The sequence below is a fragment of the Nuphar pumila genome, chromosome 6 (genome assembly GCF_984573655.1).
Source record: "Nuphar pumila chromosome 6, dmNupPumi1.hap1.1, whole genome shotgun sequence".
Lineage (NCBI taxonomy): Eukaryota > Viridiplantae > Streptophyta > Magnoliopsida > Nymphaeales > Nymphaeaceae > Nuphar > Nuphar pumila.
In genome coordinates, this window is record NC_143254.1 from 13,638,766 (window position 1) to 13,650,740 (window position 11,975).

Consider the following 11,975-nt stretch of genomic DNA (forward strand, 5'->3'; position numbering starts at 1 on the left):
ACAATGATTGTGAGGAATACAACCACGTAATTTATTATCATTTGTAAGAGTTTGTAATTTAGCATTTGAAAGATGCCCAAGTCTTAAGCACCAGATGTTAGAATCAAAGAAAGAACTACTCAAGAAAAAAATATCACCGATCTCAAAAATATAAATTCCACCATATCGCTTATCCACTTCAATCTTCCTCGGTTTTGGAAAACACAATGATCATGATAAAAGAAAATGTCACATTTTACATCTTGAATCAATTTACTCATGAATTTGAATTCTGAAACAAAAAAAACATGAGACAAAATTTTGATGCCAATCAAACACTACCCATGTGAGTCACATATGTATAAGATTCGTTTGGCAATCCAACAGAGTATAATGAAAAAAGTAAAACTATAGAAGAGAACACCCTAAAGCCGAATGAATATAAGTTTGGCAAAAAAACTCTCTTGGCAAGTGACGTAAATGTTAGTTTTGCACGTTAATTAATTTATTTTTTTGTTAGATTTAGAATACAATATCTAAAATGCCAACTCATTTTCATTTAAGCCTGTCATATTGACTTTCAATTTTTGATCCATTTTTTTTATGCTGATGGGTTTTACATGTGAAACAGATATTAATTGGATCTAATATGAAAGAAAACATACTTCCAATATGAATATTAATCCAAATCCACGTTCACATTTAAGGAAAGTCTAATTATGTAAATTTGTATTCAACCCAAACATTCAGATCCATTTGCAGGTCTGTATCTTGGGAAAAAGTGCAGAATTTGATTCAGCCAATCAGATCGATTTTGGCTGCTAGTGATGGTCGATTTGAGTTGCATTGGTCTCCAAGACAGGATTTAAATGCTCCTTTAATCTGAGTCGCAACAGTTCCACCTGAGGGTCAGGCCAAGCACAACTCAAGCAGCGGCTCACTTTTGAATCAATGAGCTCTGGCTTACCCTACTTGCCCATCCTTTCCTGAGACAGAAAGACAGAAATGGTGATCATTGCAGGCGAAGAAAGGAAATTTTGTTGAAAAAAGAAGAGAAAAGACGACACCTGCCAAAAAGTGAAGGATTATAGTTCCAAATCATCAATTTTGTAATATTTAATAGTGATATCACCCCGTATGAGCTGGGTACCGTCAGTTGTTGATACCACTATCGTCCTATTATCATCTCCAAAATATTCATATAACTCATCATCCCCATCAGGTTCTATTATGCAGCAGGAGATGCCAGCTCCAAATTTAGTTGTGTAATCTTCATGATCCAGGATGTCAAATTCATGTATGGCCTCAAACACAATGTCATTGCTATCTGCCAGGAGTTCAATATGGACTTGCAGAGTTTCTTTACCACTGAAAGTCCCATACAAGGCCAACTCTTCTATGATCACTGCAGGATCATTTATTGACTCTCTGGGGAACATGAAAGTTAACTGCTGATCCGCAAGGTTCCCAGGACCTGGGGTACAGGAAATCTCAAAAGTGCGCAAATTTTCAAAAGTTGCCTTCTGTAATAGCAGAACAACAGCGTTAATCAAGACAGAATGCATCAATCACACTACTGGAATTGTGAAAAAGAAAAACACGGAAAGTACTTGGTGTATAACCTCTAACCTCTACGAACTTACTTTAAAGACTTTATCCTTTAAACTATCACAAAGGCTGTGAAAATCATCCATCTCCAACGCTGCCAAGGATTTCAAGTTCTCAAGGCCAGGAACATCCAATAGCTTCTTGCATCCCTTTAGATACAAATTTGTTAAATCCTCCAAGTTTGAGACATTGTACATCTTTTCCAAATTACTGCAGTTAGTGACATTAAGAATTTTCAGTGTTGGAGGAAGCTGTGGGAGAGACTGAAGCCTTTCACAATCATTTAAACAGAGACGCTGGAGTCGTGGAAGGCAGCCAATACTTCGTGGCAGGCTGATAAAATTACTTCCAGATAGATATAAATCTTCTAAACACTCGAGCTTTTCAAAGTCACTGGGAAGTCCACCATCTGTCCAATTACACTGAGAAGCAAATATCGTCTCTAAGGAGCCGAGTTTAGAGAAACTAGAAGGAAGCGTTTTGAGCTGGGAATTACGACTCATATTTAAAACCCTCAAGTTTGTGAGGCATCCAAAGTTTTGTGGGATTTCTGTGATGCCAGTTCCAGACATGTCTAATTCAAACAAATTTTTCAGATGCCCTAATGAAGTGGGCAAAACCTTGACATTTTCCAAACCCCAAATTGACAATTTCCCAAGCTTTTTTAGAAATCCGATAGTGGAAGGGAGAACTTGAAGGTCCTTGCAGCCAGCCATTTCTAAACTCTCAAGGTTTTCCAACAGTCCAATTGAATCAGGCAACTTGTCAATGATGAAACCACTTAAATGAAGACATTTCAGTCTCTTTGTGTTGCCAATGGTATCTGGTATTGCAGCAAGTGAACTGCAAAATGTTGCATCAAGCATTTGGAGCTTAGTCAGACATCCAATGGAGTCGGGTATACTTTTTATTGAGGTGCCTGTTAAAATGAGCTCTTCCAAAGAATCCATTTTCCCAATGGAATCTGGTAGTTTTACCAGAAATTTGCAGTGACTCAAGGATAGATGATGCAGATTCCTAAGGTCTGTGATAGAGTCAGGCAGACCTCTCAATTTGGTATGGTCAAGGATGAGCCTTTGTAAGGATACCAGTCTTCCAATCGAACCAGGAAGTTCTATTAGTGAGTTGCACCAAGATAAAGACAAATAACAGAGGTCTGTCAAGTGCTCCACAGAATCAGGTATTGTTTCTATTGTAGTTCTATCAAGGACGAGGCCTTTTAATGACTTTAATCTTCCAATTGAATTTGGCAGTTCCTGTAATGGGCAATCCTTCAAAGACAGCTGATAGAGGTTTTCTGGCTGTTCCTCTGAATCTGGCATTTTTCTTATTGCAGATCCATCAAGGAGAAGCTCTTTTAAGGACTCCAAACTTCCGATTGACTCTGGTAGCTTTTCAAGCATTTGACAATCATGTAAGGATAGACGGAAAAGGTTTTTCAAGTCTTTTACTGAAGCAGGGAGCTCTCTTACATTAGTTTTATCTAGCACAAGTTCTGTCAGTGATTCCAGACTCCCAATTTGTTCTGGCAAGGTGGAAAGTCTAGAGCATCCACTAAGGATAAGAATTTTGAGAGAATATAACCCACAAATAGTATCTGGAAGTTGTTCTAACAATTCACAACCTTTCATACTAAGAAAAACCAATCTCTTGAGATACCCAATGGATTCATGTATACGAGTCAAATTAGCACACTCATCAAGTTTCAGTTTCACTAAGCAAGGAATACCAAAGAAATCAGGAGTTGCGGTTAATCTGGTACAGCCAATGAGTTTGAGAACTTTCAATCTGTCAAAGACCTGTTTATGACAATATTTTTAGGTTTTCTTTGTCAGGTAAAAGCATGCAGTTAAAGATCCTATAAAATGAGAAAGCATTCATGCGAAGATACTGACCTTTTTTGTGTGCGAGGGGTGCCTGTTAAAGACTTGATTCACTGTGGAATAGGATAGATCAAGGAGTACCACTTTCTCAAGATTACAGTGATATGATAGTGATCCAAATTCACACCTTCTTAACACCAAGCATTTCAAGTTCATTGGGAAACCAACAAATTCACCTTCAAAGTTTGCATAACTTACGTGAAGCAGTCTAAGATTAGACATTTTTTGAAAAGCATTTGCGGCCAAACATGTTTCCTCGTGACAAGAGAGTTTGATGCTTTCAACATTAGAAATCCCCTGACAATATCATGAACCAATCAAATCAATCTAGATGAATGTTCACCAACTCTAGATTCAAGGTTTTTGAGAGATTTGTAGCCAAGTAAATCAAAGACATGCGACCCACCTTAAACATACAACTCTACCAGGACAAATATCCTGGTTTGCTAGCACAAATCGACTTATACCCACTTCAGTCAAACATCTCTATCAAGTGCTGCAGAAACACCAAAAAAGGAAGCAACAACCATGCCCATATGAAGAGATTTGGGCAGACCAGATGGGATTATCAAGGACTGCCAATCATTTGGTACTGAATTTCCTCTGTTTTTAGTAACCAAATTTGATAGGGACCTTGGATCATTTTTTTTGGATGTAAAAATATAATTTCTCAAGTCATAAAACTTTAGCATATTGTGGGTTGTTGATCTTTGAAGAACTTAATCTTATCATTCATGGCAGCATCAAATGATTTAAAAATTGTATTCTACCAAGTAATATATGTAGATCATGTCTGTAAGGCTTTCTTTCTTTTTTGTTTTTTGGCCAGGCCAAGGGAAAGGCCCCCAATCACGACCACACATTGCCTCCAGTTGGTAAAACGCTTAAGATTCCCCCTGACCACTGGGGAGTACACCCAGGTTCTACCTTGTGGCAAAGGACGCCCCCTTCGAACCCATGATGTCCCGTCAACTTGGTGACGTTCACAAGTCTCTCCTACCAGATGAGCAGAGCCCTTGTGTGAATGTCTGTAGGGTTTGATCGGCAAAAAAAAAACTCAAAAATATGAAAGGTTATGTTCTCTACTAGGTGGGTATAGGTGAACCCGAAGCATGCTATGATTACTCATGTTTAATTTAAAAAAGAAAATGGTATCCAGGAGTGCCTTAAGTAAGAAGCATCTCTTGGATCCTTGTACCAATACTATTTTCAAGTGGATAAAGAATGATTTGAACCAGAAACATACCGAGTTATGTCTTTCATTGATATCTTGCAATGAGTGCAATATCTCATCATCATTCCATAGCCTGCTACGCATTTTAGGGTCAAAGAGGCTTTCCTGTAAAATGATTTGTCTCCCCATGTCTTTAATTTGATCATGCATTTGAAAATAATCTTCATCATAGCCCATGTTAAGAAGAGACTTGTGCAACAGATCTTTGATTGCAATAGCTGGGAAGAAACCACAGTCTCTCCAAACATAAATTGCATCTTCTTTACCTCCGATATAAAAAAAGCATACTATGTCCAAAAATACTTGCTTCTCATCCTCATCCAGAAGATCATAACTTATTTTTAACATCTTAAACACATCTTTATGTTGAACCTGCTTCAACTTTGTCAACATATCCTTCCACTGCTCTTCTGTTTTCAGATCAAAAAAGATTGATCCATAAACTTTCAGGGTTAAGGGCAACCCAGAAGCAGTTCTTGCAACTTTCCTAGATAACATTTCAAACTTTTTTAATGGCCCTTCTCTCCCAAAGGCATGATGACTGAAAAGTTGAAGCGATTCCTCATCATTCAGTTTTTCAATGTGGTAAATTTCATGCTTATTTACTCCTTGCACATTTAATGGATGCTGGTTCCGAGTCGTGATAATGATCCTGCTTCTCGAAGAAAACCAATCTCGGCTACCAGCCAATGCATTGAGCTGGTTTTCATCAGAGACATCATCAAGAACAAGAAGAACTCTCTTGCTATGAATTCTTCTCTTGAGTAGGTTGATCCCTTGACTAATGTGATTTATAGACGTTGTTTTATCTTTTAAAACATCACGAATAAGTTGCTGTTGAAGGGAGACAAGCCCATTAAATTGCTTTGCTACTTCCTTGATATCTGCAATAAAGCAGCCAGCTTCGAAACCAGAAGAGATTCTGTTATATATGGCCTTAGCAAGGGTTGTTTTCCCTGAACCACCCATTCCGCAGATTCCAACCATTCGAACACCATAAGATTCGATGCTCAGCAGCTCCATCAACTTATTCATGCGGTATTCAAGTCCAACTGGGAATTCGGCAACATTAAGGAGAGCCTTATTCAGTTCTCCTAGAATCCTCTTCACAATAAATTGAATAAGCTTGACTTCATGCCTGCAGAAAGTAAACAACCACATTAAACAAAATAAAAGATGTTTTCCCAACAGAGATGTCAAAATAGGCATGAAAAAAAATTGGCAGATTGATATTCCTTCCTCTAGTTGTACTAATTTTCCATTTAGATAGGTTTGCTACTTAGACTTGTTCAGGGAGAAATTAAGGAAGATGATGGATTTATTCCAATCGTCACCGAGAGTTGCAAAGAATGTAAACAATCATTACCAATACGGAAATATGGTAGGGCAGGGCTAGCTATCTCGAGTTATATGTTGCCTTTGTATTATTTCAGCAGTGGGTCATTTCCATCAACGGTTAATTCTGGTCTCGCCCTGTAGATCTACATATCATTCAATGGTGATCATTAAGCATACAATTGCAATTGTGGACCGACATTATTTGTTGATTGGGTGGTAGTTTCTGGTTTCTATCACTGCATGATGTCCACTTCTCGGAGAATTTTCAAGTTTTTTCGAAATCTAAAAACGATAGGACCTTCTACGGAGAAATGAAAATTCCAAAACAAGCATTTGATCTTTTCCCTTTCACTTCATGTGAGATTCTTCCCATAAAACTGTAAGAGCCTAATATTTGGAGTAATTTGTAAGTTGGGGCAGTATTAACTCCATCAGAATTGCTTGTTTCTATTAGTGCAAAGTAGCACTGTCAGACGGTGCTGGTCGATCGAGAGAGAGAGAGAGAGAGAGAGAGAGAGAGAGAGAGAGAGAGAGAGAGAGAGAGAGAGAGAGAGAGAGAGAGAGAGATTTACCCGTCGGCCTCGTTCTTGACATCAAACCCCTTGATCTCCCCTACTTCTCTCAACGCTCCCCTCCACCTCTTCACCACCTTCTCATCCAATTCCTCTTGGTGCCTTCTGAATGCTTGGTCAAATGGTCCCTTCTGGTTCCTGACTTCGCGAGGCTCGACGTCATAGAACACAGGGAGGATCAGTCTTCCACATTCCAGCATCCTGGTGATCTCAATTAGGCACCATGTCGACTCTGCGAAGCGTTTCGAGAAGATGGGTACGAAGATCTGAGACCCCTCCATCACCCTGAACAGTTCTTCCATCGTCCCATCCCTTTCCAACACCTCCCTCTCTCCAACGCTGCATATCTCATACTGTTTCAGTGCTTCACAGAGATGACAAACGAAATCCTCTCCGGTGTCCCCTCCTCTAAAGCTCACGAAAACGTCAAATTCGTACTCTCTGAGTTTCTTCATCCTTTTCCCCTTCTCTTCCTGAGAGCGAGCCATAACTCTACAGGGAAACTCTTCACAATGTTGGTGAGGCTGTAATTGCATCAATGGGATGTTGACTATTCAAAGAATACAGTCCGCGTCTCTTTTTTTTCAAGAAAACACAGACAAGATATAGACCATAGAGCAGCATAAGAATCTCGCCACCCACAAAATACGCAATTCTCAAGAGTTTGACCGCAGAGGCATACAGGTGTTCCTTATTTTTAAATACGTCCAGGCTCCAGCCCCTTCATCATGCTTACCGCTTCATTCAGCTGTGTCACAGCCTCCCTGGGACACGACACACCACCCACAGAATACGCGATTCTCAAGAGTTTGACCGCAGAGGGATACAGGTGTTCCTTATTTTTTAATACGTCCAGGCTCCAGCCCCTTCATCATGCTCCCCCACTTCATTCTACTGTGTCACAGCCTCCCAGGGACACGCCATTTTGGTTCTTGATTCTGGTGACACGAACCGACGCGATTAGACATACTGACACGGACACTTAAAAAATATTCTAATATTTTTATATTTTGAATAATATTTCAGTAAAATTGCATGTTAAAAATAAAACTTTTTGATGACAAGGAGCCCTTGAAAACCTCAGGTATTAAGTGTCCTTACGTCTATGAAATCTGCCTTACGTCTATGAAATCTACCATGCGCCAGTGGGGTTTAATCCACCCCGCTGGCCAAGCGGCTGACGCACTGATGGTATTAAAAAAATAAAATAAAATAAAGTTTTTATTGATTAAAAATTTCTGTGTTCTCACAACCTATTAAGCAAGCACAACTGAGTCTCCTACACTTGGTGGTTGTATAACTTAATTCAACGTTGGATGTAAGTGGGTTACATACTCGGCTTGGATTTAGGTGACACCAAGTTCAACTTAATGGGGTGCTCTATATTCGGTTGACCCAGAATACAATTTTACTCCATTCAGATTCGACTCTGGTTGAAAGTTCAATGTTCATTGTTCAAGGGCAACGGCTGGCCTGCAATACATGCAACTACTATTTAAGTTTCTTCAAAGTTTTTTTATGCTATTTTTGCTGATTTACTTTCAAGGATGTAAGTAAAAAAATGACAAATTTATGAATATATTTAGGTTATAATATGATTCTACTTCTTGAACAAAACCAATCTTGACTGCCGGCCAATGCATTAAGTTGATTCTCATTGTCCACATCATCAAGAACATACTGTTTTACTGTGAATTCTTTTTTTTATCACGTTGATTCCCTGACTTGACGCCATTTGTAGATGGGCCCTTAATGAGCTGTTTTTGTAAGGATACTAGTCCATTGAACTGCTTTGATACTTCCTTGACATCTGAAATGAAGCTGCAGGCTTCAAAACTCAAAGATATTCTCCTATAAATTGCTTTTGGAAGGGTGGTCTTCTCTATCCCACCCATGCCATAGATTCCAATCATTCAAGATCCAACAATTTTAACATATTAGTATTAGCAAGATAAAAAAAAGTGTTTACTTCACATAATTAATTGGATAAACTTTTTATTGTACCTGTCGAAAGAAGGATGCCATCAAGGCTAACATATGTCAATGATTAGATCGCCAATTCATAGGCAAGAAACAGATAAAATTAGCTATAATATTTGGTTTAAAATGCTCTAAAGTGGAGGGTGTTGGTAAATATCATTTGTACTTCACTTGAATTGGTCCTTTTAGAAGAATGATTTTCTAAACATGCAACCCAAGCAATCACTAACGCCAAGGCATCCTAAAAGTTCCTAGATGCTTTTTGCATAAAAAAAATTGTATTAATTGCCACATCTTAAAGTACCCATAGGAAGGAAACCGACTGATGAACCATTTAACAGTAGTGGTTACTGAAACAGGGTGCAGTCATGGTGAGCAACTTTTTGGACTTTCTGTTCACCATTGAAAACCTTACAACTGTTGTGTTCTTATGTGGGGCCTTCATTGCTCACAAACATCTTCTTATGGGGTCAAGCCATGAAGGACAGTAGTTGTTTCATGGTGCCCATTTGTGAGGAGACTGGATGCTGGATATAATAGTTCAGCAGGTTTCGTTTATCAGAGGTGAAAGCAGGGAAAAGGTCAACCGTGAAAAATTCCCTTTCCTATGTTCTATCCCCTTTGGTATAGGAAGTTTGGATGGTGCTAAAGGGTCAACCAAGGCCCACTACCAAACTGCCCCTCTTTCATCATATGGAGACCATGTGCTTTCTAGCAGATTGAATAATGACAGTGGGCTGGAGACGTGCCGTACAAACAGGAGGATATAAAATTTTCGAGTGCAACCCGATACTCAACCTGAATCTGAGTCCATGCGGGTTTGGTAGCCAAATCTGGATACGATTAATAATCAAATCGGGTTTGGTATTAAGTTTTGTATTCAAATCTGAACCCGAATCTGACTAAAAACCTTACCCGATTAAGCATAAAATACTAGGTTTTAAGCTAGCCAGATCTGGGTTTGGTTTTATCTTTTCTTCATCGGAAACCGATTAGGCCAAACCACTACAAGAAAAATGTTAATTAGCGACGGAAATTTGCGACGGATTTTTTCCGTCGCAAATTAGCGACAGATTAGCTAGAGAAAACTTTCTTAATGAATCCGTCGCTAAGTAGCGACGGATTAGCGATGAAAGTTGTTTCATCGCTAATCCGTCGCTAATTAGCGACGAATTAACGACAACAAGTATTTCGTCGCTAATTCTCAATACAAGAAAAACATTTTAGCGAGGGATTTAGCGACGGAAAATTTCCGTCGCTAATCCGTCGCTAATTTTCGATTTAAACCAAGCGCGAAATTTTCCCTCTCTCCCTGTTTGAAATTTAAATCGACCGCGCTCGATTTAAATCGACCGCGCTCGATTTAAACCGAGCGACGTCGGAGAGCTTATTGGAGAGCATGTACATGAGAGTGGAGGACGGTGACGCCGGAGGACAGTCGGCGATCGCTGGAGGACGTCGGCGCCGGTTGACGGAGGACGACAATGCTGATTCACGGAGGACGGCGACGCCGGAGGACGGTCGGCAATCGTTGGATGATGTCGGCGCCGGTTCACGGAGGACAACAACGTCGATTCACGGAGGACGGTCGGCGATCGCTGGAGGACGTTGGCGCCGGTTCATGGAGGACGATGACGCCGGTCCACAGAGGATGACGGCAACGCCGGTTCACGGAAGATGACGGTGCCAGTTCATGGAGGACGGCGACGCCGGAGAGCACCGGTTCATGTAGGACGGCGACGCCGGTTCGCGATGAGGCAGAGCGATCGTTATGTGCATGCAATGCCTGTCGGGTGCGGTATAAGTCCGGCTTAGTGCTGCCGGAATACCGCCCGACAAGGATCAATTTTTTTTTATTTTTTTTTTTAAATTTAGCGACAGATTAGCGACGGATAATGTCCGTCGCTAATCTGTCGCAAATTAGCGACGGAATTAACGACAGATAATTTTTTTCGCTAATTAGCGAGCAAAAAATCGCGATGGCCTCTATCCATCGCTAATCCGTCGCTAAGCCGTCGCTAAACAGTTTAGCGACGGCTTAGTGACGGATTAGCGATGGATAGAGGCCGTCGCTAATCCACGGTTTTCTTGTAGTGAACCTGATTAAGTCGGACTTAGTAATGCCTAGATCCGATCCCAATCTAAAAAGTTTACATCCCTACGAGAGAGAGAGACCCATCAGCCTCATTCTTCACATCATAACCATTGATTTCCCCTACTCTCAATGCATCTCTCCATCCCTTCACTGTCTTCTCATCCAATTTCTTGTTCTCTTCATGGTTCCGGAATGCAGCTTCAAATGGTCCCCTCTGGTTCCTGACTTGACGGGGGTTCGACATCGTATAATACAGGAAGGATCACCCTTTTGTACTCGCGCGACCATCTTGGCCACCTCCATAAGTCGGAATATGGACTCTGCATAGTGTTTGGAGAAGATGGGTATGAAGATCTCTGATCTTTGGATGACTCCATATAGTTAATCCATCCTTCCACCCTTTTCTGGTTTCTCACCATTTGTGACTTCGATGTTCTTTCAGCGCTTGGTATAATTGGCATGCAAACCCTTCACCAGTGTAGTCTTTTCTAAAACCCAGGAAGACATTTAACACATATAAACCATGCCTTGATGATGAAGATGAAGTAGTGTATGGCTCCAATTCGGATTTAGTAGCCTTCAGGGGTGCCCCAACCTGATCCCCATGTATTTGTTGGAGAAGAAAATTGCTCTCTCTCCAAAAAAAAAAAGCTCTGTCTGTCTCTGGCATTGGCGAAGATAAGCAAGCATGGCACGAATCTTCTCTTTTCCGATTAGCAAGAACAACGCCATTCGTAGTCAGTTTTATTATGTCTTTTGGTCCTGTAAAGAATGGAATATTGTAGAAAGCACGACGCTTGGAATAAGTTGGTTTACTTTATGCACTGCCGCGTCTCTTTCGTCAAACCAAGTTGGTTATTACTGTTTGTGCACCACGTCTCTTTCGTTATATGATTCAGGATGATTATGAATCGGCTGGACACATTGTATGCCACACTGCCATTGGTAGAAAATCAGTTCTATATTTTGTTGTTTAACAGAGAAGGTGAAGGTAGTTTTGAAGACGAGTGTCCTTCACATGCATGGTGGCGAGTCCGGATCTGGTGCAATATGATTGCACAAAAATTATGCATTAAGCACCTAATCACCCTCCCCAAGATGGAGGGTGATCAGGTGCTTAATGGACAATTTTTTGTGCAATTATATTGCACCTGATCTTTTCACAGTGGTGGCAGTAGTGCTTTGCAAATTAATTTTCAGACGCACGAATCGTCAAGTGATTTGACAAAACACAAATCTTTGTGTTTTGATTTTTGAAATCACCATTGTTATCATCATCATCATCT

The 11,975-nt window shown here is 40.3% G+C and overlaps 1 protein-coding gene across 1 annotated transcript; it reads right to left on the reverse strand.

Annotated features, from left to right (window-relative positions):
- Positions 1-629: 629 nt before the first annotated feature.
- On the reverse strand, positions 630-7,139 carry LOC149834027 (uncharacterized). The gene is made up of 6 exons (XM_090011187.1): positions 6,615-7,139; positions 4,717-5,842; positions 3,483-3,767; positions 1,623-3,386; positions 1,047-1,502; positions 630-965 (listed from the first exon to the last, which is right to left on the reverse strand). The coding sequence occupies exons 1-5, from the start codon at positions 7,100-7,102 to the stop codon at positions 1,065-1,067; spliced, it is 4,101 nt and encodes a 1,366-aa protein (XP_089867313.1). The 5' UTR covers positions 7,103-7,139; the 3' UTR covers positions 630-965; positions 1,047-1,064.
- Between the last annotated feature and the right edge of the window lie 4,836 nt (positions 7,140-11,975).

Bases quoted from the DNA above. Each gene is read 5' to 3' on its own strand.
- LOC149834027 (XM_090011187.1), bottom strand. From the start codon at position 7,102: ATGGCTCGCTCTCAGGAAGAGAAGGGGAAAAGGATGAAGAAACTCAGA. The intron at 5,843-6,614 runs GTAAATCTCTCT...TACTTTCTGCAG, and splicing joins GTCAAGAACGAGGCCGACGG to GCATGAAGTCAAGCTTATTC. The intron at 1,503-1,622 runs GTAAGTTCGTAG...CTGCTATTACAG, and splicing joins TAAAGGATAAAGTCTTTAAA to AAGGCAACTTTTGAAAATTT.